The 24,302-nt window shown below is 37.0% G+C and overlaps 2 protein-coding genes and 1 long non-coding RNA gene across 3 annotated transcripts; 2 read left to right on the forward strand and 1 right to left on the reverse strand.

Moving 5' to 3' along the window:
• The first annotated feature begins 40 nt into the window (after positions 1-40).
• Positions 41-7,064, forward strand: LOC578194 (structure-specific endonuclease subunit slx1). Its single transcript, XM_030991766.1, has 6 exons — positions 41-311; positions 2,746-2,797; positions 3,093-3,338; positions 3,853-4,014; positions 4,442-4,639; positions 5,536-7,064. The coding sequence occupies exons 1-6, from the start codon at positions 67-69 to the stop codon at positions 5,587-5,589; spliced, it is 957 nt and encodes a 318-aa protein (XP_030847626.1). The 5' UTR covers positions 41-66; the 3' UTR covers positions 5,590-7,064.
• Positions 7,065-8,242: 1,178 nt separating this feature from the next.
• LOC754314 lies at positions 8,243-10,210 on the reverse strand. The gene is made up of 2 exons (XR_973839.2): positions 9,947-10,210; positions 8,243-9,363 (listed from the first exon to the last, which is right to left on the reverse strand). It is a non-coding gene; the product is annotated as an uncharacterized LOC754314 (long non-coding RNA).
• A 190-nt stretch (positions 10,211-10,400) lies between these two features.
• On the forward strand, positions 10,401-24,302 carry LOC578077 (ankyrin repeat domain-containing protein 13D). Its single transcript, XM_030991765.1, has 12 exons — positions 10,401-10,610; positions 13,226-13,361; positions 14,326-14,496; positions 15,533-15,676; positions 17,521-17,704; positions 18,542-18,690; positions 19,146-19,228; positions 19,978-20,266; positions 21,619-21,843; positions 22,798-22,910; positions 23,142-23,209; positions 23,811-24,302. The coding sequence occupies exons 1-12, from the start codon at positions 10,512-10,514 to the stop codon at positions 24,148-24,150; spliced, it is 2,001 nt and encodes a 666-aa protein (XP_030847625.1). The 5' UTR covers positions 10,401-10,511; the 3' UTR covers positions 24,151-24,302.

Here is a 24,302-nt window from a genome sequence, read left to right on the forward strand (position 1 = left end):
CGTCGTACGTACGTACGTAACGTAAGTCGTAAGCGTACCGTAGCAGCATATCCGATTCGGATATCTATGTCAGGTGACATGTCACATGACAATGACAACCTTCCCTCATCGCGGAAAGAAACAATTCTGAATGTGAAAATGGCGAAAGAGGTCGAAAATTTCAACGGTTGTTATTGTCTGGTCAGCACCAATCCACGCTACAAGGGATGGACATATATTGGTTATACAGTGGATCCGAAGAGAAGGGTTGGTCAACACAATAAAGGTTCCAAATTTGGAGGTGCATACAGAACAAGTGGAAAGGGTCCTTGGTAAGTGTTGGTACCTACCCCAAACCCTTTGCTTTTGATTCCTGGGGAGCGCTCTGGCCGGAGATTTGGCGCTGCGCGCTGACTCCGCGCCACTACAGTCCGACTCTAGCTCCTGCGAGCACCTCATATTATCTTGTCAATGGCAATCACCATCACTAAAATGACTGTCAGCTGCGGTTTAGCGGTGTTGGATTGGCTCATCATAACAAGATTTTTCCTTCTCATTTTGGATTTTGATTGGTGTCTTTACTCTTTTGTTCTGTTTTGTTTCGTCCTGTTTTTGTTTTTCACTTTAGGGCTTAGGCCTAGTTTGTTTTAAATTTGGTGTAATTCATATTCTTCTTCCTTTTGAGTACAGACCACCTCTTTACAGAGTATTATCGTACTATATTAGGGGTGTGTGCAGGTGGACCACTTCACCGGGGTTTCCCCCCTACTCTTATACGAATAGTGCAGTGGGTTCTAATAGTGCAAAGGTAGTGACTCTTCTCCAAGGCTCAAATTAATTTTTTGTCCACGGGGGCTCTTCCAAAAAAAAAAAGAGCCCCGTGAGCTCTCTCACGGGGGCTCTTTTAGTACCGACGGGGGCTCTTTTTTTAATACAAATTTTCATTGAATTGGTACCCATGAAACTCCTAAATTCCTTGGTATTTTATCATTATCATTTATTTAAGTCGGCATTTTCCCTCTTAGAAATGTACTTGTTACATAGCTGTTATTGACTTTTATCTCCGTAATGACATTCTCTCCATTTCTTCCCGCTCTGCACATAATGTCCTCCTCATTATTTGGAGCAACCTTATTTACATTCTTTCTTTACTTTTGGTTTTTACCATATCCTTCCAAAACACAGGGGCAGATCTAGCTTTTTGCTAAGGATGGGGGGGGGGGGGTAACCCAGATACGATGTGGAGCATCGTCCACGAGCCGCGTAGCGGCGAGGCGATTTTTGTTGTTGCTATTTTGAACTCCCGTAATTGATGTGTTCCTGGCATCTACTAACATGCGGAGCATCGTCGACGAGCCGCAAAGCGGCGAGGCGATTTTTTGGCGCTATTTTGAACCCCCGTTAGTGATGTTTTCCTGGCATCTACTAACATGCGGAGCATCGTCGACGAGCCGCAAAGCGGCGAGGCGATTTTTTGGCGCTATTTTGAACCCCCGTTAGAGATGTTTTCCTGGCATCTACTGACATCTACTAATACTGTGTAGGTCTGGACACAATGACACATGATAGCATTTTTCTATGCACAACACATTTTCACTCGGCAGCCCAAGGGGGAGGGGGGGGGGGGTGGTTAAACCCCTAAACCGCCTAAATCCGCCCCTGCAACATCTTTGGTGATCTTCTTCTCAATATTGATTTACTGGTCAAGTTACATTATTTGCTGATCTTTTAGAATAACCAGATTTCAGAGGATTCACACTTTTCACAACGAAAAATTTCTCCATGTTTCAGTCCTTGCGCGATCGTCTCCAGCTCCAGCATATATTGGGCGTCAGCGTGCACACCGGTACTACCGGCGCAGTATAGACATTGCTGACGGCCGCACTACAGCTGCACTGCGAGCTCTGTTGTTTGTATCGGTAATACTCATAGAGATGGGAGAGAAAGCGCCATCTAATTAGTTCCATTTTATTGGTTTAAGGTTTGAAAATTGATACTCAATATTGTGTTAAAGTTATATCAGAAAAGATAATCTTTATTTTATAATTCCACGGGGGCGATTTTTAATTTTGCAATCGCCCTCGTGAACCATCTGACGGGGGCGATTGTGGGGCTCACGGGGGCGAATCGCCCACCGCCCCCGTGTATTTTGAGCGTTGCTCTTCTCTACAAGGGGCCTCCATTTAACGTCCTATCCGAGGGATGGAGTGTTTTCCACTTGACATAACCTGCGTCTATGAATGAGGGAAGGGGCACGTTAACACACAAATGAGAAAGATGTTATAATATTAATTAATATGCTAAGGTGAAAGAATCCATCAAAACCAAAGGGATTAATCCTTCACTAAATATTGATAAAAAAAAAAGTTAACTTTTTCAGTAGAAAATTCCTTTTAATTTGTTAATTGCTTTTTCTTCAATTTCCTTTAAAACCTAATTGACACTTTCAAAATTCTTCCCCTGTAAAACAAGGAAATTGGAGACTCTGTCCTGGGGGGGGGGGGGGGGGTCCTGATTTGGCATGCCCTGCATTAATTACCCCCTAGACTTTGTATATATACAACTCATCAGTCCATATTTTCTAACCCGTTGTGCTTATAAATGCCAACAATGCCATTCACATTTAAAGAATGTCTTTTTAGACATGGTTGAAATGGAAATGCTCTTCACCTTTTTATCCAATTTCGAGAAAGAGATACAAATCTGTTTATCTCAGTATATTTAATGTTATCGCTGATTCTGTAATCCTTTTATCTTTTCTTTCAGGGATATGGTGTTAATAATATTTGGCTTTCCAAATGAAATTACAGCACTAAGAGTAAGTTGAGCATTTGTGATTACTTTTCAATTTAGGTTTTGGCTAAATTGTCCTTTGAAAAAAATATTCTACATTTGAAATTAATTCAGCTTATCATGACATTGTTAATGCTTAGTTTTATTTTTTTAAATTATGCCTGAAGACCAGCAGCCTACATAATAAAAAAGAAAAAAGTTGACTCAGTAAGTTTTTGTCCACATACACTCAAACACACCAGCATTTTCTGTGCCTATGACATGTTTGTTCCTACGTCATGTTTGTCTGTACTGTATTTTGAATAATTCCTTGTCTTTAGTTTGAATGGGCATGGCAGCACCCGACAAAATCCAGGCGGCTGCGCCACATTCCCCGAAAGACCGGGAAGGAGACAGCCTTTCAGTACCGCTTCCGGGTCGTCTCCAACATGCTGCGTGTCGGGCCCTGGTGTCGTCTCCCTCTCACGGTTCAGTGGCTCATGCAGGAGTACAAGCAGGAGTTTGATGTTAGGCTACAGCCCCCAAGTCACATGCCCATATCGTATGGTCAGGTGACAAGCACGAAGGTAACAGGTGCTCAAATATGTTCCTATATAGCTTGCTTTGTGATTGACTTTGAAGGCCTGTTACATAAATTGTTATACATGAAGCTTCATGAAGTAGCATAAAAATAAGGAGACAATGACAATTTTGAAAAAAATATTATTCTGACAAAATTTATCCTGGCATGATGTAGACCCTTTCCATTTCTTTCAAGACAATTTCAAAGGTTAAAAGGGTCTGTATTGCATATGGAAAGGGGACAAAACAGGTACTTGGTTTGTCGATAACGTCTATTCTTTGTCCTTATTTATCTTGGTGTCCCTATTCAATGGTAATTGATATTTGCTACTGAAATGGTTACATTTTATTGACTGTGAGCAAGTTTGTATATGATTAGGGCAGTTGTTGATGTTTTTATCCAATTCTGTGGATTTTTTTGCTTTGAAAGGAAAGTAACTTTATATTCACCTAATCATGTAGGGTGTTCTCTCTCTCTCTCTCTCTCTCTCATTATAACTGTTTTCTTCTGTTGCTTAGGTTGGTGGTTATGGAAACCCAAGGAGAATGAAAAAGAGGAAAGGTAAAAAGGACAAGAGTTCAGATTCTCAGAATTTATCTGAAGAAGATGATGATGTGGAAGCCATTCCTTCAAGCCAAACTGCAGGCAAAAGATGCATCATCTGTGGAAAGAGATTCCAGGTGAGTTGTACACAAGGATTACTCAGAAGGTGTAGGTGAAAAAAGCATTTGATTGAATTAAAATTGTGAGTGAGAAACAAACTTAGTTGGGCTTTGGATACAGAATTACAGACTTTGTTTTAATTGGAGTATATTAAACATCTTTAGAAGGGAAATAAAATGAGTCACTGAAGGATGTATATTTCTAGGGTATTGGGCCTAATGTTTCCTCTAATTTCCAATCTGCTTATGATTCCAATATGTACTACTTTTAGATTTTGTGTGAAAACGGTTTGAACATGATTTCTGCAATATTTATATCTATTATCTACGACTCTTCAAAATACAGATGAGAACATAATAATGATGGACAGAAGTTGTTGGCTGCAAAGTGACCCATTTCCCTGTTAATTATTTGAAATTGAATGTTGCATTACGTGTCATACAGGATGATGAGACTATGCTGACTTGCCTTTACCCATCATGCAAAGCAGAGTATCACATGATATGCGTGTCAAAACGCTTCCTTAAAAATGATCCTGACCAACTTCTGCCTATAGAGGGCTCCTGTCCATCCTGCAAGGAAGTGGTCTTGTGGGGTGACTTGATTAGGAAGAAGCAAGGATGCTATGCAAAGTTAGCAGAGGTTAGTAGAAGTACATGTAATGACCAGGGACCCGTTTCACAAAGCCTTTTGTCAATGACAAATGACAAAAATCAGTGACAAATCTGTTGATAACCAATCAGAAGCAAGGGTTTCAGTAGCTTATAACAAAAACTGTCATTCGTCACTGATGACAAGTTTTGTGAAACGCCCACCCCCCCCCCCAGGATTTAATATTGACTTGCTTATAGGGCTACATTTTTATGAGAATATATTGCCCAAGAATAATCATTGCCAGAGTAGAAGACAAGGGCAATATGGTTATATCAAGGACCAAATAGTCTCATATTACCTGATAAAGCCATTCAATGTTGATAGTATCTTTCTCAATTTGGTGAATTGAACTGTGTCTGATATAATGCACAAGTTCCTGAATGTGAGATGAAAGGTACATATGTACCGTAATGTACTCTTGTATTTCCTGCCGCTAATTCTGTTGCACGATAGATGCACAATGAGTAATATGTGATATCTGTTTTTGAAGGCTGAGACAACATTTTTTAGGAGGAGCCAGTTCAAAAGGACCATGCTGAATGGTTGTGATGTGTTGACTACATGAACCAACTATAAATCCTCAAAGTATATCATATCCTTCTTATAATTATGTTGTGTTGGTTGACTTGGTTCTAATACCTTAATTTGTGAAAATATTCTTTCTAATTTACTTCAGTGTTGCCGAGGGGGGTTACAACTTACAATGTCAGAAATATATGAGACTCCCTCCTCAAAAAATGTATTAAAAATATATACCCCCCCCCCCCCCCCCCACCTCTCTTGACCATCTCCTTCCGTTGCGCCACCAGTGCCTTCTCTCATGCAACTGTGTATGATTAGCACAAATATTGAAAGCAAGATTGTTTGTTTTCTATGCACAACAGATATCAGAAGAAGACGAATCAGACCACTGGGCCGAGGATCTTAGATCTACATAGATACAACACAAAGCTGAGGAAAAACGTACATGCAAGAAAAGTATTTAAAGTCATTTCCTAGTTACTTTGGTGTAGCAAGTGAACAGGATAATTTTTTTACACGTACATTCAAATCATTTCCGGTAATTCAAGCTGTGGTTCGTAGACCTTCTGGCCCCAACAATTTTGTGTGCATTATTTGTCAGTGCTCTTACCCCCAAATTTGCAGATAAACCCCCTTTCTTTACTCCCATGAAAACACAACAATTTAATTATTAATAAATAAGTTTAACTATTTCAGGTTAAGAGTTACCAAGATTGAATTATACCCACTCTCAGGCCACAATATTCAGTTACCATCAATTAATTTCTTCTCAAGTTCTGTATAATCATAAAAGGAGTCCTAAAATGTAGTTTGTGATAATGAATTGTTTTGATTTTAGTACATTGAAAACTGTCATATATATGCAGTTCATAGTAGCATTTCACAGATTTAATGTACATGTAGTTCTACCCTTTATCAACATTTCTTAAAATGTCAGAAGAAATATCTCAGAGGTCCCATTAGGTTATACACTTGGAAAAAGAAGAATAATTTTATTTTTAGAAAGAATTCCATTTAGCTAAATATGAACGAGTCTCAATCGTCACAACTAAGGGAATTTTGTTACCATGGTTACCGCCATAACACCTTGATTATTTAAATAGCATTTTAATCAGAACAGAACTATAGAATAAAAACAGGATTCAGTTCGAAATAACGCTTCCATTGCAATCCTCAATTATAAGTGATTGGAAATACATGTTAAGTATTTATATTAGTTCTATTCATACTGTATGTATTGTGATAATCTCCATTGCATGTATCAACAAAATTCATTCTGCTAATAGTTTGCCAGTTTTTATTATTTAAAAAATGTATTCCTTCCAGAACTATGAATTGGTGATCTGTGTTGTGTTAATTGGTTATATTTCTCAAGACAGAATTGAATTTATTTTTCAATGAATTTATATAATAAAAATCTCCTACTTTCAATTTTTAAGCAAAGGGTATACATTTCAATAGCTCACATTTTAATTAAGATTTGCATGATAGTGATGTATGTTTTTTGTTATACTACCTGTGTTTACAAGTGCAATGGACCATGTATTTAAAAAGTATGTTTTTAATGATTTTGTGTATGTTGTACAATGCTTTATACACTTCCAAGTAAGTATGTAATATGAACTGATTCTTGGTCACTTAGAATAGCAAATCTTTGATTTTAAAAAAGGAGACATGTTAATACATGCACATTCAATGAATTTGTAATAAACTTCATTCTTAAGAGTTAGATTGGAAGTGTAGCTTGTTTGAATATTTTTTGATGAAGAGCTGTATCTCAGGTTCATTATTTATTTTATCTACCATATTGGTATGTATTGTGCTGTTGTTGTCAAACAAGTTGCAAGAAGCTGAACATTATCTTATTAAATTATTTTATATGAAAGTAAAATTTGTTTCATTTAGGATCTTTATCAATGATTAGATAGACAGAAAGTGTGAAGACAAAAAATGAATGGAAAAGAAATAGATGTCAATGTTGTGAAAGAGGAGAGAGAATTTTTTTTCTGAAAGAGAGAGAGAGAAGAGAAAGTCAAGAAAGGATGATTCAAGAAAGAGAATGAGTGAGGAAAGGATTGGGAGGAAATAAAAGGAGACACTATAAGGAGAAGAGACGAAGAGAATAACATGTAGCTAGCAGTACACATTTGGTGAAAACAAGCTGCATAGAGAAAGTGCTCAAGTTAGAAAGAGAGATCGAATGATGTACTTGGAAATTGACTAAAGAAAGGATTTTATTTTTCTTGTATTTACACATGTAGTGAAGGACTGAAGATAGTTGAGGAAAGGAAGGAGATGCAAGAAAAAGTTGCGAGTGAGAGAAAGCAATAATGAGAAAAAGAAGGGGACGGATCAGAAGGGAAAAAGATAGGAAGGAAATGTAAGACAATGAGTGAGAGGAAAGATATTGACAGATTGAGAGAAAGAAAATTTATAATAATCATTGCGAGTTACATGCCTATTTTGATCACGTTTGCCAAACCATCTAAAGCTATGTGTAACATGAATGCTAGCTGCATTTTCACATACCGAGTGAGCGAGTACGATTGTGCAGCATACAAGAAAAAGTGTACCGGACCCGCGCAAGAGGATTTCAGGAAAGGTAAAATACATGCAATATATTACCCAACATAAAAATGCACCACCAATATTTGTTATATTGCCATGTAAAATGTCATAGGGGCTCAAGCAATTAGCCTTCAGAGCCAACCAAATAGCCTACATTTTTCCTCTTTAATTCATTTTTAAATCTGAAAAAGAAAGGAGAGATAAACAACATTGAGGTTGTTTGTTGAGCAGCTTGATCAACTCCCTAAAATTGTGAGCATTTAAATTTTTAACCCCACCCCCTCCCCCCTGTCTATCTTCTTTCTCTCCTTTTCCACTTCATATTAATTTTTTTCTGAATATTCTCGGTATGAAAGTTGTAGACCAAAATTTTCAGGTCCACTGCAATCGGCTATGACAGAATTTGGTGGGTACATGTCAAAACAACAATTGCAAGATAGAAATGGACACAAATGCACAAGCATCATTAAACAAAAAATCACAAGGCTGACAAGGGTATTGTAAAGTTTTCAAATTTCAAACACAGTAATCATTTTAATATAATGTCAGTTTCTCTCCATGTACATTTAAATACATTGCATCACATTTTTCACAAAGGTAAATATGGCTCTCATATCATACAGACCAAATACCAAGAAAATTTCATTTTTCCATGCCCTTTCTTAAAATTTCAAAGATTTCATAAGACATTAAAATTGCTAACTGAAGCTTTCATAGACTACGTGTATAACGAAGAAATACACCTGTAATTGTAATAGAAATGTTACAAGGTCTTAGAAAAGCAACATGTAATATTTTCATTCCTATATTTTAAGGTTATGTCAAAATGTTAGGATAATTTTCTATATTAATCACAGTAGTTGTTGAATTTACTTGTTTGTCAAGAGAAATATAAATGATTGATTTTTAACACTTTCAATTAATTCAGAGGTGAAAATATTGAAGTAAGCAGTTTATGAAAACACTGCCTCATACTGGTAAGTTGCATGCAGTTACACGGGCACGATTGCATCATATACAAGCACCTTTGATACACATCATTTTGCAATACATATTTACTGCAGGACATGTTTCCTTGAAATTATTGTATTGGAAATGTACTTGATTGGATTAAATTATCAGCACTTGACATTACACTACAGTCATCTTTTAAAAGAATAATAATCATTGTCAAGTTTCAACTCTTTGGAATACGATGCAATCCTTATGACTTAGAGATGAAAGCAGGAGGACTTGGATGACTTCTTTTTACTGTAGTTTCATATTCGGTTCAACATCAAGACTATGTCAACCTACATGTATGTGTAATTCTTGGCAGAGTAAAAGCACAAACTGTTCCAACGACCATTGAAGACAAATTCAAAGCACTGCATTTCAGATTTCCTGTAGTCAAGCTGGTCATGACGATTGCTAGACAGTTTCTTCTGCTCTTCTTCGTGGATGTGCGAGGATTTCAGTCACCTTTCTGGTTGAGGCCATGTGAATATGTGGTGAGCGACTGACGTATGTAAACAAATCTCTATTGATGTGAAAGGGGTAGCTCTGAATGGGGTCTAATCTTCATCTTCTTCTTCTCCTTCTAGTCTCTCTAGAATGGGCCCTTTCACATCCATCCATTGTTTCTGCAAAGACATAAAGTAGGGGCAAATATTAGTGCACAGAACAAACATAAACCGTTACTCATATAATGCATGTGATTTACTAGTATTGCAGCGAATTTGCAAATGATGCACTTTAGCTTACTGAAGTGCAAGACTTTATACAATACCCTTGCCATGCGCATTAGCGATCGCCCAGCATTCGGTCAACGCTCTGACATTCAGTGCTTTGTCGCGCAATTGTGTGAAAATAGTGTGCAAATACGCTTCGCTCCTTGTCAACGGAGATACCACGCACAAATCGTGTGACCAAATTCTATTCGGTGCAGCCAAGTTCTGGGCAGAAAACTGCTCTTTCTTCTTTCGGAAATAGACCTATCTTGTTTATCAATATCATTTTTATCATTCTATATTTTTAAGTGACTTTAAAATCTTGTTAGAGGACTAATTTTCTTTTCTTTTGATGGGTAGATTGCCTAATAAAGGAGGTAAGGATTCAAAATATTTGCGATTTCCCCTTAAGTGACCGAATACTGGGCGCGCTACCCTATGCATATCTTGCTGGGCCAGAGCCGGCCGGTGGCGCGCCTACGCTACGGCTACTTACCCCTACGTTTAGGTTGTTGAACAAACCATCCGTGGCCCTGTCGAAGACTCTCTCGAAGAAAAATGCTCCCACGAGGATTGTGAGTGCAAATGTCGAGGATCTCCTAAAGAGATTGTTGTAAACAGTCTTTGTTAATGACATATTTTATACTGTAAACGTCAGTGACGTTAGAATTAAGGTATAAATATCGACAAATTTGGCTGATTTTCGGGGCCGGTGGTGAGAGTTCGTCAAAACTTGCGAAGACGTCTTGCAGTCAAAGGTCAAACTCTTTTGCCAATTTGTTGTAAATTCATTATAAAAATATTACATCATTTTTTCTTTAAACATGTTTAAGAATCAAAATAATATTTAAAAAGAACACTGTATTTTTGTTTAAAAGATAAATGAGTTGAAAAGTGAGAAAAATTAATATTTCATTTACTGATTTTCTAAACAGCGGAAAATATCGATATTTTCTAAGACTTACAAAATATGTCATAGGAGAAAAATGGGTGTGAAGTTGTTGGTGTTTGCCACTAGCTTTCATATTATTGTCTGAGGAGGATAGAGTAAAATCACTAAGATGTCTCACATTCCAAGTGTCGCCAAGGAATTTCCGATTCATTGGGCCATCTGGCACAACAACCTAGAGGATTTGAGTAAAGAGCTGGCAAAGAAAGAGGTGAAATATTATCCTGTTTATTAATATTATTATTCAAGCTGTCGGAATGTATTGTGTTTATAGGTTCTAGTGTTCTGTGTTGTTACTTGTTAATGCAGGGTGCTACAAGAATTTTTTTCACCACTTGCCCTGTCGGGCAAGTGGGTTTTCAATTTACTTGCCCAAACAATATTTCCACTTGCCCAAAACTTTAAAGCGAAAAAGGACTCGAGGTTAAAGCATTTATTATCTCGTAATGATAAGTAAGTGTTTTAGATAGCAAATTAATGCACATGACATACTGTTGTGTTCGTAGTTCGCTTTCTTGGCTGGCGGTGCCTCCATGTTTACTAGCACAATCGAGAAAAAACAGCTGATCAACGCACGTGTGTGTCTGTGCAAGCCGCTGTCATTTGGAAACGTAGGCTAATTTTCAGCTGTTAATAATTTGGGTCAACTCTTCCATCAAGAAACGTCATGTAAATAGGTCTAATGGGTAATCAACTATTTTAAATAAAGTACGGACATTTTTATTTCATCATTCACTGCTATAAATATCATGCCAAAATTTGTAAATTCTTACTAAATAATAATGTTGAAGATATTTTACGATAAATCTCGGATAAGTATGCAAAAACTAGACTAAACAACGTCGCTAAAACCATGAAAACAAAACAACAACGGCTTATATTCTGGGGGTCTCGATACTATTATCAAAATGACTCGCTCGGTCGGATCTTGAGACCGCAGTAATAAATTGAAAACGAGACAAAAACATTCATCTGATTTATATGAGCAGCGAGTTTTAAATAATATGTTCACAATCATTAACAGTCATTATGAATAAATATCAAACATTTGACTTTTTGTACTTACTAGAAAATCCCTGTTGTTTATTCCATTCCGATTCGCACGTGTTCATTTCCCTAGAATAATGACGTCATATTTGGCGTGATTCAACCAATCGGCAATCAGAGAATAGCAAAGGCCTGTCGGTGCGGCCTGCAGAGCTAGAGAGAGAGAGCGCGAATAAGCTCGCAGCTGGTACGATCGCGCTAGCTGTCTCTAGCTAGCTCACGGCCGGCCGTGCGTGGAGGCGGAGCGGCATTCATGGCTTGAAGTGTCACTGTTGCATGCGCGCTGAGCTAGCTGAGCTAGCTAGCTGTCTGTGAAGTTTTTTCGAAATCGGAACGATCGCTTTTTTGCTTCTGGATTTTGACGACGGGTAAGAAGTTGACGGGTGAATGGTAGAGTTCTTGGACACTAGGAAATTACTGTAAAAGTATCACTTGCCCGAATCGGGCAAGTGATAATTTGATTTACTTGCCCGACGGCTCAATTTGGTTGCCCCGGGACGTCGGGCAAGCGGGTTTGTCGCGCCCTGTAATGTTAGTTTTAGGGGGGGGGGGGCGTGTGAAAGCAACCCAGACTGATTGATTTAGTGATTTTCTTGAGGGAAAATCAAAATATCTGATTTTTTTTTTTGTACAGAGCAAATGGGAGGAGCTAGACCTCTGAAGATCATCATGATGTATCTAGACGTAATGGTCACAGAGTTGCCAATTCATGTTTGACTGATTGCAACTTCAAAAGTTCTTTTATTTCATTGAAATTTAGAATTTGCTCAAAGTTGCAGTGACCTGTACCTGTTCCTCTTATTTTTCTCCTTTTTTTAAACCAACTCAATTAATCTTGATTTGTTACTTTGGGTATAAAAAGAATTCAATTTGCCTACCATTTACCAATTAAGGCTCTCGCTGTCTCGCAACAACTTGCTTATAGTTATAGAGTTTATACCTAACAAGCCGACATAGCACCACAGGTGATTCATATCATTTTGTTATAAACATTTAGTGCCCCTGCTTTTTTTTTTGAATAGAAAATTGCACCAATTGTATTTTTGTTGAAAAAGTACTTCCAAAGCATTCTGGCAGCTAGAGAGAAGTCAGAGGTTGCTTGATTTGTGTATGCTGCCATGTGTGTCTACCTCTTGTTATAGCGCATAGGCAGAGTGCAACATTTTTCCAGTACCCAAAACCTTGAAAAATGGGAATATCTGTGCATGTAGTGAACATGGTTATTTTGCAAGTTGATTAAAATCTTTTGAATGTTATTTATTATCTGCACAGTCAAACATTTCCTATATTGCACAACATAATAGACAAAACATATAAAAATTAGTTTATTTGAATTTACAAGAAGTCCATTTAATTCAAAAACAAAATTAATATAATTTTATCGAGTACCAACTTTATGTTGCAAGGCTGTATGTCAAGCATTGATTTTCTGTGTTATAAATGCCAACTTATTCTTTTATTTCTATTTAAATAGTTTCATAAGAAAACTGACGGGACGAATAACCTAGCTGTCAAAAAAATTCAGAAATGCAAGTTTGATTGTATTTACATTTTTAAAATCTGAATCTGACATGAACTTTACATGCAATGTTGTATACAGCAGATCTACAATGTACATCACATATAGAGTCTAGTATGAATAAAGTGTAGCAAAATTGTAAATTATTCATTTACATTTCCACCACTATTACAGAATGTTCGGCATATTACCCCCCCCCCCCCACCCCACCTCCACCTACACATCATAACACAAATGTATTAATTTTTTTTTTTTTGCAGGGTGAAAGAGAAAAGAAGGACCCCAGAGGAAGAACTCCCCTTCACTTGGCAGTCACCCTCGGACATGTAGAATGTGTCAGGGTACTACTAGGATTCGATGCAGATGTTACAAGTGAGAACAAAGTAGGATGGACAGGTAAATATCTCAACAAACAGTTTTTTTTTTTAATAATTTTTTTTTAAATGGGGTGTCATGCTGATAGCAGTTCAGTATCACCTCATACATGTAGAATGCATCAGAATTTTACTTGGATTTCACTTGAATTTTACTTGGATTGGATTTAATGCCTCTGCATTTATCTTGATGCTTTGACTTACTTCCATACTTTCAAGTTTTCAATTATATATGCATGTTTATGTGTGTGTGTATTTCAGTTGTCATTCTAATGTAAATCAATTATTACATTTTTATACTATTATTGTAATCTGAATTTTTGTATTTAATTTATCAATAAATGCAGAATCATCTGCTAAAAAAGTTTTTTTTTTTAATGTTACAAGTGAGAACAAAGTAGGATAAACAGGTAAATGTCTTAACAAACAGTTTTGGAATTTGTTTTAAAAAAATGAGGTGTCATGCTTTTATTGCAGTTCAGCATCTACATGTATAAGTGACTTAAACATTAAAAAAAGATTGATCCAGAATACAAAGAAATACACACAGTTGTCATGTATTGAAAGAGAGCAAAAATGATGGGAAATTTTGAGTCAATTTGTATATGATGTAGTACATTGTGCCATCCATGAATAAGAACGATTTAGTTGTATGTAATCATTACAGTCTCAAAATTGGCAATGCAATGTGAAATTTATAATCACTATTTTTGTCGAAAAATTTGTTGAATTTACTCATTTTCATTCACATTGTTCATTTCATACATATTTTCATTTTTCTTAACCATGTAGGAGTGGAAAATTGAAATAATTGGTGCTAATTTGAGGACGAAAAAATGATGACAAAATACATGAGTGAAAACAGAGAAATAAATCATAAAGTAGAAAATGCAGGATAAATGTGGCATTATTTTACTTGTGTATCCCTTCAATGCGATGTATTGAACATTCATATCTTTTGTTATACTTGTTGTACCCTCATGCAGTGATCCAGGAAGCCACAAGTACGGGTGATCCGGAACTAGTCCAACTGATCCTCCAGCACAGGGATCACCAGAGAGCCACAGCCCGCATAGGAGGGATACCAGAGCTCCTAGAAAAGCTCAGCCAAGCCCCGGACTTCTACGTTGAGATGAGATGGGAATTCACCAGCTGGGGTAAGATTTTTGTTCTCCTTCTTCTATTGTTAATCTTCAAAGCCTTTGCAGCCTATCACAAATTTCACAAAGATATGTAGTGATTACCTGTTTTGTATGCAGGCAAACTACCGTATTGATGTACTTTGGGGTTTTAGAATACATCTTTGCATGTTTTCATTTTCAAGCATTTTTGTTTTGTTTTATTTAAAAGCTCCGGTACTGTAGTCCTAAAGAAGGCTTAAAAGGATAGTTGAGTTCTGTTTTCAGACCGCAAATGCCTTCAAAGTGAATGGTTATTGCTCTTATTCTTATTTATGACATTTCTAGTGCCCTTTTAGAACCTAAAATTGCTATGAAGGTAATTTTAGACCCCAAAATGTGAGAAATTTAGCCAATACGATCATACCAATTCAGCTCCACTTTAAAAAAATATGGTGACCATTAATTATCTAATATTTGTGGTGGTACACAAGTATTAGAAATCGTTATATTTATGAATATTTCAGCCGTCTCTGAACCGATTTTGTGTAGCAAACTGAAATATTAGAAACCTATTGAAGTTTTCATTTCTAGCATAGGTTTCCAAAGCTCCAATTTCTCTGTCATTCTATTATATTTCATTGAAAATGACCAATTCTTTTGACAAAATGAAGTTACGAAAAGCAATAGATGTTGAGAAGAATGTATTGAATTTGAAAGTATATGACAATTGTGCATGTCAAATCATGAAGGCTTCTATCTGAGTATGTTGCATGTACAAATGTAGGTGAGAGAGTCACCTAAATCATCAACAAAATACTGTACACTGTACATGATAAGCGTACAAACATGTACATGTAGTATCTCTAGAATTTTTTTTTTTTTTTTTTTTTTTAATGTTGTGAGCTCATGTCCATTATTGCAGTTTCTTTTCAAAGTCTCTTCTCTTTGTTCAAGGGGTGAAATGATAATTTAGATACTACTGTCATGATGCTCATTGTGGATGAAGTTTGACCAATATAGCAACAATTGTTATTGTATTAAATCATAAATGATCAATTTGTTTGGATTGCAGTGCCTCTAATGTCCAGGATGTGTCCTAGTGATACTTATCGTGTATGGAAGAGTGGTCCTAATGTCAGGATCGATACAACCCTCATTGGGTTTGATAACATGAACTGGGTCAGAGGGAGCAGGAGTTACGTCTTTAAGAATGAAGGTGAGTACTGTCCAACCTGACTAAACGCTCGTTCAGATATCATGCGGCAAAATCGCAGCATTTATTTTTCAAAGACATAAATTTGTTATACGTTTTACATTTCTGTATATAATAACACAGAGCTCAGTGAATATGTGTACGTCCTTTGTTGCCCGCCGTTGCCATTCATTTTATACGTTAAAGACCTACGGCGGCTTTACCCCGCTAGCTTACCCGCACCACGTGTGAACAAGCCTTTCGTGGCCATGTCTCTTGAAAGGCTACCTGTCTAGTGGCCATCTATATTGTCTTCATAAAGGAATATGCTGCACAGTGCAGAACCTGTCAACAAAATTTAATGACTTCATTGGCTACTTTTTCTCTTCTTAGATTTCCAATTGGTGTCCTTAATTGGCTTGTTTACCATTCAAATGTCATTTTTTTTCTTCTCTTCTCCATAGTTTACTTGTATTTGTACAACTTAATCATTTTTTTAAAGGGGGAACAGGCACCTTTTTGCAGTTAAGCGTGCATTATACTGTAAGTTCATGGAGTGCTTCTTATACCATCCCTGTGTATAACAATGAATATTATTATAGATCACAATTAGGTTTATCCACACTGTTTCTGTATAGGCTTGTAATCTGTACAGCTTTTGCTTTTGTTTCTCAGAATATTTCAGAAATGTTGAATGAATTTATATCTTGTGGAGAGGATTTCTTAAAAAAAAAAAAAACTTCAAGAAATACAACTTGAGTAATGTACGGTAATGAAGAAGAAAATAACTTAGAGTACCTCTCCATACAGGAAACGGCTGTCTTTAGGAGTGAATATAATTGCTTTTGGTTTTGACTCGAGTATCCCCTTTAAGATGTTCTTCATGATTATATCTTAAAGTGGATTTGTCCTTCAGATAAGACAGTTTCAGTATCCCACAGATTTATCTTTTTGTATCTTATTTTTTTGTTGTGTGGAATCTGTTAATGTGCTCTTGTGGTTGTTATCCCAGAGACAATAAGAGATAATGTGATAATTTCTTTTTTATCATGGATGTATAAACTTGCAATGCTTTATTGTCTGATAATTTCTGTTTTATTCATCTTTTCAATCCTGCAATACAAGATAGAATCCTATATGGTCCATTAGAGTGATGGTTATTTCTTAAGCATTGGGTGCTTTTTCAATCTGAAAGCAAAATCTATTTGTTTTAAATGGACAAATAACCAAATCCAAGATTTTTCTATTGAAAGTTTGACTTGTTTATCGCTATGACTAGTAAATCAAATCTTTGTCAAATTACATTTTCTTTTTGAAAATAGATAATTTGTAGTCTTTAAATGTAAACAAGTATAAACTTATGGAGAGTGACATGTAGATCTTGATGGCACTGTTGAAGAATCTCTATCTGCATTTTAAGGAAATATAAATTTATTCTTGCAACAATTTTAGTATATGTTTGAAATTCGTATAAACTTACATGTACACAACATCTTGCAATGATTGTATTTCCTATTAAATGTAAGTATACCTCTTAAAACTCCCTTTGCCCAATACCCCCTGAAGGGGTCAAAATGGGTCAAAAGAGGTCAAACGGTGGCAGGGTAGGGTGTGCTGTTAGTCTTTGTGCAGAAGGAGAAGTTGTTTGGCTTATTGCTTATACCACTTAGAAAGATGTTTTTGGACTTCTATTTTAACTTATCTTTGTCAAAAATGTATTTTGTGTGGTCAGGTAGATTATTCTAAGGTGTCAATGTACGAGGTATGAAGACATATTCAGAGCAGTTCTTGTTGACTGCGCAATCAGAATTTAAAGCTATTTGATACATTTCTCAAATCTCTTTGATCATCCATGTCTGTGTTTACAGATCGTAACCAGTTTGAGTTCATGGAGATAGACCATGATGCCAAGGTAGTCTACTCCGAGACGTTAGAGCTCCAAGCACACCATGACATCTCCAGGATGCAGCCTTCAGAGAATGCCGTAGCCCAAAGACTAACTTCGCCCGTCTCCAACACCTATATAGATACAGAGAAAATAGAATTCACAAGGTAGGCCATCTTCTTATCATATCATTATGATCATGCCAGGTTTACGAGCTACTGGTAATACCTTTCTAACTCTCAGCTTGCAAGGTGATCTTGTGCGTCACAAAAATTCATGTTCCATTTCCTCCATTTTCATCCATAATTTGAAGATGATTGTTTTACCTGACTACTAAGAAAGCATGTATACCCTTATAAGCAAGCAACAGGGGGACATACGGCTTTGAGTCCTCTCCAAGGGACTTGATAATGAGCATTTAATGCCTTACCAAAGAGCACGAGCGGATCGTTTGGCTTCGAAACTGGGACCTCCCGGTTATGAGACAACTGCTGTACCACTGCGCCATTTGTGCCTCCTGTTGTAGAATGAATGAAAAATGATTGAGACAAACATATTCATATTCCAACAGATTTTTAGAATCATTCAATCAAAACTTGAGATGAAATGTGATATACCTGTAAATTGGAATTTATTGCTAGATATTTTTGAAACTTTAAATGGAAGTGTACATTCATTGTTGAGAAAATAAATGAACTGACACTGATATGACTAAGTTTATTCGTTCATATTCAACCAAGTTTACTTTTGTGTTTCAAGATCTGAAGATGTCCGTTAATGAATGACATTGATCATGCAAAATCATTACAGTTTTCAAAATATTGGATAAAAAACATTGTTTTGCTGTTGTTATTGTTGTTGGTGGGCAATTCGTTTCTTCAGCCTACACTTAATTTGCTCACTTCTGAATGCTCCCATTTCGTCCCCCTAAGCTTAATATAGTAACCGCTAGTTCTTTGAGACTGTGAAATAACACATTTTATCATGTTTTGACTTTGTCTCAGAACAAAGGCAGGTATTTGGGGCTGGAGGCATGACAAAGTGGAGGCAATCAATGACTATGAATGTAAAGTATTCACTGCAAACAATGTACAACTCGTCACAAAAAACAGAACAGAACATCTCACCAAAGAAGACAAGGATAAAGTCAAAGGTATAACAATCATCATTTTTTGGTTAATTTGACTTAATTGACTTATGGGTTATCGAAGTAGATCAAAGTTTCATTCAATGTAGAACAAATAAATGGTGTTTAAAGTGATGTGGCTCGGTTAGTATTGAAACAAACTTTTATGGGGTATAATAAAATGATAAAAACAAACATGAAGTGATGTATTTATGAAAAATCTGAATATGTTTTTTTTTACAAAAGTTCCTTGTCATGTTTGCTAAGTGCACTGTTTACAAGATTGAACAGTTATTTATGCACAGACTTAACAATTACTGGTTATTAAAATGAATAACCTCAAGTGCAACTAGTCCTATAATCTAAAATTTACAGACCTTTAAGAGTTTGTACTCTGAAATAAAGAGTTAAACCCATACATTGGTGTAAGTAATTGTAGTGATTGTATCATTATATTTCTTTAACTGTATTATATCTTTCAGCTGATGGGCCTGCATTCGCCTCCCCTCTCCAGTCATTACTAGGTGTAGTAGAGAAACAAGAACAAGAAGTAGGAGGTGCAGGGGTATGTGTTTGTCTCGTTATTCATACCATACCATAATGATAATTTAATGTAACACGCTGGGCTGGTAAGAAGGCATCCTAGAAAGGACAGAGCCAGCGTGAGTTGAAAATGTGTGCGGATCGTGGTTTAATTTGAAATATTTTATGAAAATAAAAGAAGAAAATGACTGAACATCATATTAAAATGAGATTTGGAAAAAATAATTTTACCAAGACATTATTGAGAGAGAGGGGGAAATACAGATGCGACAATTATCAAAGTTGACTAATTGCCATTAAAGCGACAAACGAAGAAGAACAAGATGTCAATAACCACACGTTCGTGTCTTTTATCTGTATTCTCCTTTGCTCATTGTTGTCTGTTGTGGTTTTGAATTCAGTGGAATTCTATTCTAAAGAGAGACTTGGAAAGGAAGCTTGATGTGTGTACTTTAGACTGGTAGGCCTTCTTTCTTTGTATCTACACAGGCTATTCCAGTTCGTCTGCTGACATCGGAGAGATGTGAAAAGTCAATTGTTCAATACAGACAGTGCCCTTCTGTCTTTCAACAGACGATATATTCTTTGATGAAGGGAAACTTTTTTTTTTTTTTTTTTTGCAATTTACTGTTTGAAATAGAAATCTTCATTTGTAAGAAATAGCCATGATCTTCAGTAATATACAACATTGTCCATTTACAGGTAACAATTACCAAGAGCATGATATCACAATTCCTCATCTCTCTTTCTCTCTTCTATCCTTCTTCACAGCTCGATGTGACCCAGTCCGGCACCCTCACCAACCCCACCGACATCAAGCCCGAGGAGTACTTCAACGAGATGATCCCCCTGGAGGGGCGGGACATCGGCCGCCCCAGGGAGGTCACCACCAAGGTGCAGAAGTTCCGTGCCACACTCTGGCTGTCTGAGAACCACCCCCTCTCCCTCCAGGAGCAGGTGCTGCCCATCATAGACCTGATGGCTATCAGCAACGCCCACTTCGCCAAGCTCAGGGACTTCATCACCCTGCAGCTGCCTGCTGGATTCCCTGTCAAGATCGGTAAGGTTTTTTTGGTTTCTTCTTCTTCTTCTTTACGTGCCATGTCCTGAGACGTTGGCGACCATGGAATGCCACAACTCTTTGTCTCATATTCTATGAATTAATTCATTCTCCCCGAGATCAATTCCACTTTCAGAAATCCCACTCCTTAAGCTACTCATCCAAAGAATCCTCCTACTGCCCCAACTACTCCTCCCCTCGATTCTTCCAGTCAGTGCAAGATTTTCCAAACCATCCTTCCGAATAACATGACCCAAGAAGCTCAGCTGTCGACCTCTTACCTGTATATTATTTAGAAGCTTTCGTCTTGTTCCTGCCATGGCAAATACCTCATTATTAGAAACTCTTTCTGTCCATGAAATTCTTAGCATCCTTTTCAGGAACCAAATTTCACAACTTTCCAGTCGCTTTCTTAGGGTTTTGGGTTTACTATTTGCAGAATATTGAAGGACCAACAAAAAGGAAGATTTCTGGATTTGTATGTTCTGTACAAACAAATTACCTTTACCACCAATGGATCATTTCATGTACAAGTAGCTGATGGTTTCCTTTTGAATGGATTTCCTGTCAAGATCGGTAAGGGTTTACTATTTGCAGGACCCCCCCCCCCCCAAAAAAAAAAAGAGGAAGATTTTTTGATTTGTATGGTCTGTACAAATTTTTTTTACCTGTACCACCAGTGGATCGAAGACAAGTTTATACTTATATTGATTTTAATTCACCATTTCGCTCATTATGGATGAGATTACCACCCTCCATTTCATGTACGTATACCTGATGGTTTCCTTTTGAATTTCATAGTAGCTATGAGCAAACTAGTGAAGAGAGCTAGACGAGCTGGATTTTTTATGTGGTATCAGAGACTTAGAGGGATTAATGAAAAATGATATGCTTTGATGTATGATATACTGCTGTTAACGTTGTACAGTGAAACATGTACATAAGGCTTGTTCTAGAGAAACATGAAAAGTGGTCTTTATAGGCTGGAGGTCTCATGTACAGGTTCCTTCATAACAGGTTTCAATGAGGAACCATGTTCAAGGGAAACATGGGTCTCTATAGACAGATGGCCGCTAAAGCATGTTTGACTGTAATAATAGTCTGTTTTGTCAATGTCAAAGTATTCAATGTTGATTCTTTATTACGTCGAAAAGAAAGGACAGTGTCTCTTGGTTTTATTTTAAATGTGGAGAATGCAATGGTCTGTTTTTAGCAAAACTAATGCAATGCATACCGTTTTTTTATGAAATTTTCCTGTCCCATTTCAAATTTATAAAGAACATACAGCTACTATGGTTGCAAAACTTAATTTGTATCATTAAAAAAAAATGTCTTTTCCATTGTACCAACAGAGATCCCTCTCTTTCATGTAATCAATGCAAGCGTGACCTTCGGTAACCTGTATGCCAAGAGGGAACCTGTAACGGGCGTATCTAATGAGGTCATTGAGATTTTGTCTGAGGAGCCCCCACCAGCAGTGAGTGAGGATTTCTTAGATGATGAAGGAGCTTCTTCAAAGCCGCTTCCTCCAGCCACCATCTGTGTCGTGGACCCACATGTCTTTGATATACCTGCAGGTAAGGTCAGGGCATAGATAAAAAAAAACACTTCACATATATTAAAGCCTGTCTGCACTAGTTTGGCATGGAGGGATTAGACCTCCCTACGTGGTCACTGGCAGGTGGTTATCTCATCAAATCAGCTCTCACTTAAAATAAGAAAAAAGGGATCATGGGGAACCAACAGGTACTGCTTAGGCATTGTTTAATGTATAGAGGGCGCAAGTAGCTACAAATAGTGCAGTCCCACTTTAAAGAACTGCTGCTACAAGGTAAAACCTATTTTAAATGTAAATGAATGGTAAGGAGTGATATCTGTGCATAAAGGGCATGTCATGCCAATTTGCAAGTTGAATTTAATAAATAGAGAAAATTAAACAAACAAAACAGTGAAAGTAACATTAAAATCCGACGAGAAATAAGAAAGGTATGCTTTGGCACGATTTCATGAACAGTGATATGTGTCACAAAGGCTATATGCAAAATAGCGATCAACTTGCAAATGGGCCGGACTTGCCCTTTAATAGAGGCCAGAGCATACTCATTTCACAGATCAAATTATTTGAATCTAACTTTTGTTGGTACAGATCAACATTGATTCACTAGCCGTTCAGTTAGGTTTGAATCATATTCAAATTAAACCGAATATGAGAGAAAGAGAGGAAACAACAGTACTGGTATCATTTAGTGATCTTGGCCCCATCTTATGAAAGAGACACAAATAATTACAGATGATTTTTTGATTGATATCAATCCCAACTCTGTACTAAAGAGATAGGAGATGCAATTGATATCAATTGCAAATTATTTGTAATCCATTGCAACTCTTTCATAAAATGGTGCCCACGTGTCAGATGTACTGGTATTATTTTGTGTACATGTTAAAAAGAAAAAAAAACTGGCTAGGTTTCCCACTTTAACAGATTTTCTTTAAATTTTCTTATATGTTTGTCATTTTATTTGTCACTTTAGATTATTCCAAGTATAGATCTGGGGAGAGTCAGGTGAGGTATGGTGAAGATGAGCTTCTACAGCTTGCTATACAGCAGAGTCTACTAGAACAACAGACCAACAATCAAGATGAGGTCAGTCTAACTATAGCAATCTCATTTTTAAAATTCATTTTACTTGTAATCAACTGTAACTACCTGTATTGAAGGGTGCTTGACTCTGGGTTATTTTTAAGACCCCTCAAGTTTACAAGAAGTTGATGGAGCTTTCAAGTGGATTTGGTGCCTTTAAATCGCACATGTTATAATTCTTATTGTTATGATGATGATGTACTCAATTGATTTTATTTTTATCTTTCCTTACAGGTTGGTTTTATTGATGCTCTTGGTGAAACAGAAAACCTTCAATCTATTGAAGACAAACTCTTAGAAAGGTAAATTATAGTAGCTTTACAGTGTGCTGGTGTTTGTATAATATGCATCATTTAAAACTAATTTTTGCCCTTGGAGACCTATTTTGAAAATCAAGTCTGGGTCTGCCAACATTGATTTCGTGTATGCAAAAACTTTTTTTGTTAATTTGAACTTTATTAGACAGATGGAAAGATTTTTTTTTTTTAAACTTCATATCTTCTGTTTAATGACTGATGCTCTTGTTATCATTCAGTTTTTCACCAATTATTTTATCAGAATATGCTTTTCCTATTTTCGTTGATATTTCTTGTGCCCCAAACAAAATAAGATGACACTATGTAGTATAATTAATAGAATAGTTGGCACAACTGGGCGTTGTGGCGTGCACCTGTAATCCAGCTAATAATGGAAGTTATAGACTGATTCAACCAAGGACGCAGGTTCGAAACTGAGTCACGTCTTTTGGATGGTGACATTTAAAGGTCGGTCCCCAGACATAAATAATCATATCTGATTGATACATGTCTGTAAAAACCCAATACACACACACACTAGTTTAATCTTTGATAGAAGGATGCTTCATCTTTTCCTCACATTTTGTTCCCATCTTCACCACCACAGGGCCATTCAAGAAAGCCTCCTTCTCTCCCAGACGGACGAGAGCAACAATGCATCAGGGGACCAAACATCATCATCGCCTTCCCATGCCTCATCCAATCACACCGGGGTCACTCTACCTCCCCCGGGGGCCAACCCCACCCCCACCAAACCCTCCATCACTACCTCGCCGCTACCCGCCCGTCCCGCCCCAGTCGGCTGCGAGTTCTCCAGCAGGACGGATGACGAGCTGAGGCTTGCGCTGGAGCTGTCTGAGAGGGAGAGGCTGGAGGCTGACAAGAGAAGGCAGGAGGAGGATGAGGAGCTGCAGATGATACTCCAGCTTTCAATGACGGAGAAATGACATCAAACAGATATAACTGGTGTGATTTAGCATCTCAGAAGGACTAGGCTATTGACGATCAGGGAGGTGTTTCACAAAGATCCTAAGTTCAACTTATCTCTAAGTTGGATTTAACAATTATGGAAAGCCATTCGCATCTATGAAAATATTTT

The sequence above is a fragment of the Strongylocentrotus purpuratus genome, unplaced genomic scaffold (genome assembly GCF_000002235.5).
Source record: "Strongylocentrotus purpuratus isolate Spur 01 unplaced genomic scaffold, Spur_5.0 spur5_scaffold_2, whole genome shotgun sequence".
Classification (NCBI taxonomy): Eukaryota; Metazoa; Echinodermata; class Echinoidea; order Camarodonta; family Strongylocentrotidae; genus Strongylocentrotus; species Strongylocentrotus purpuratus.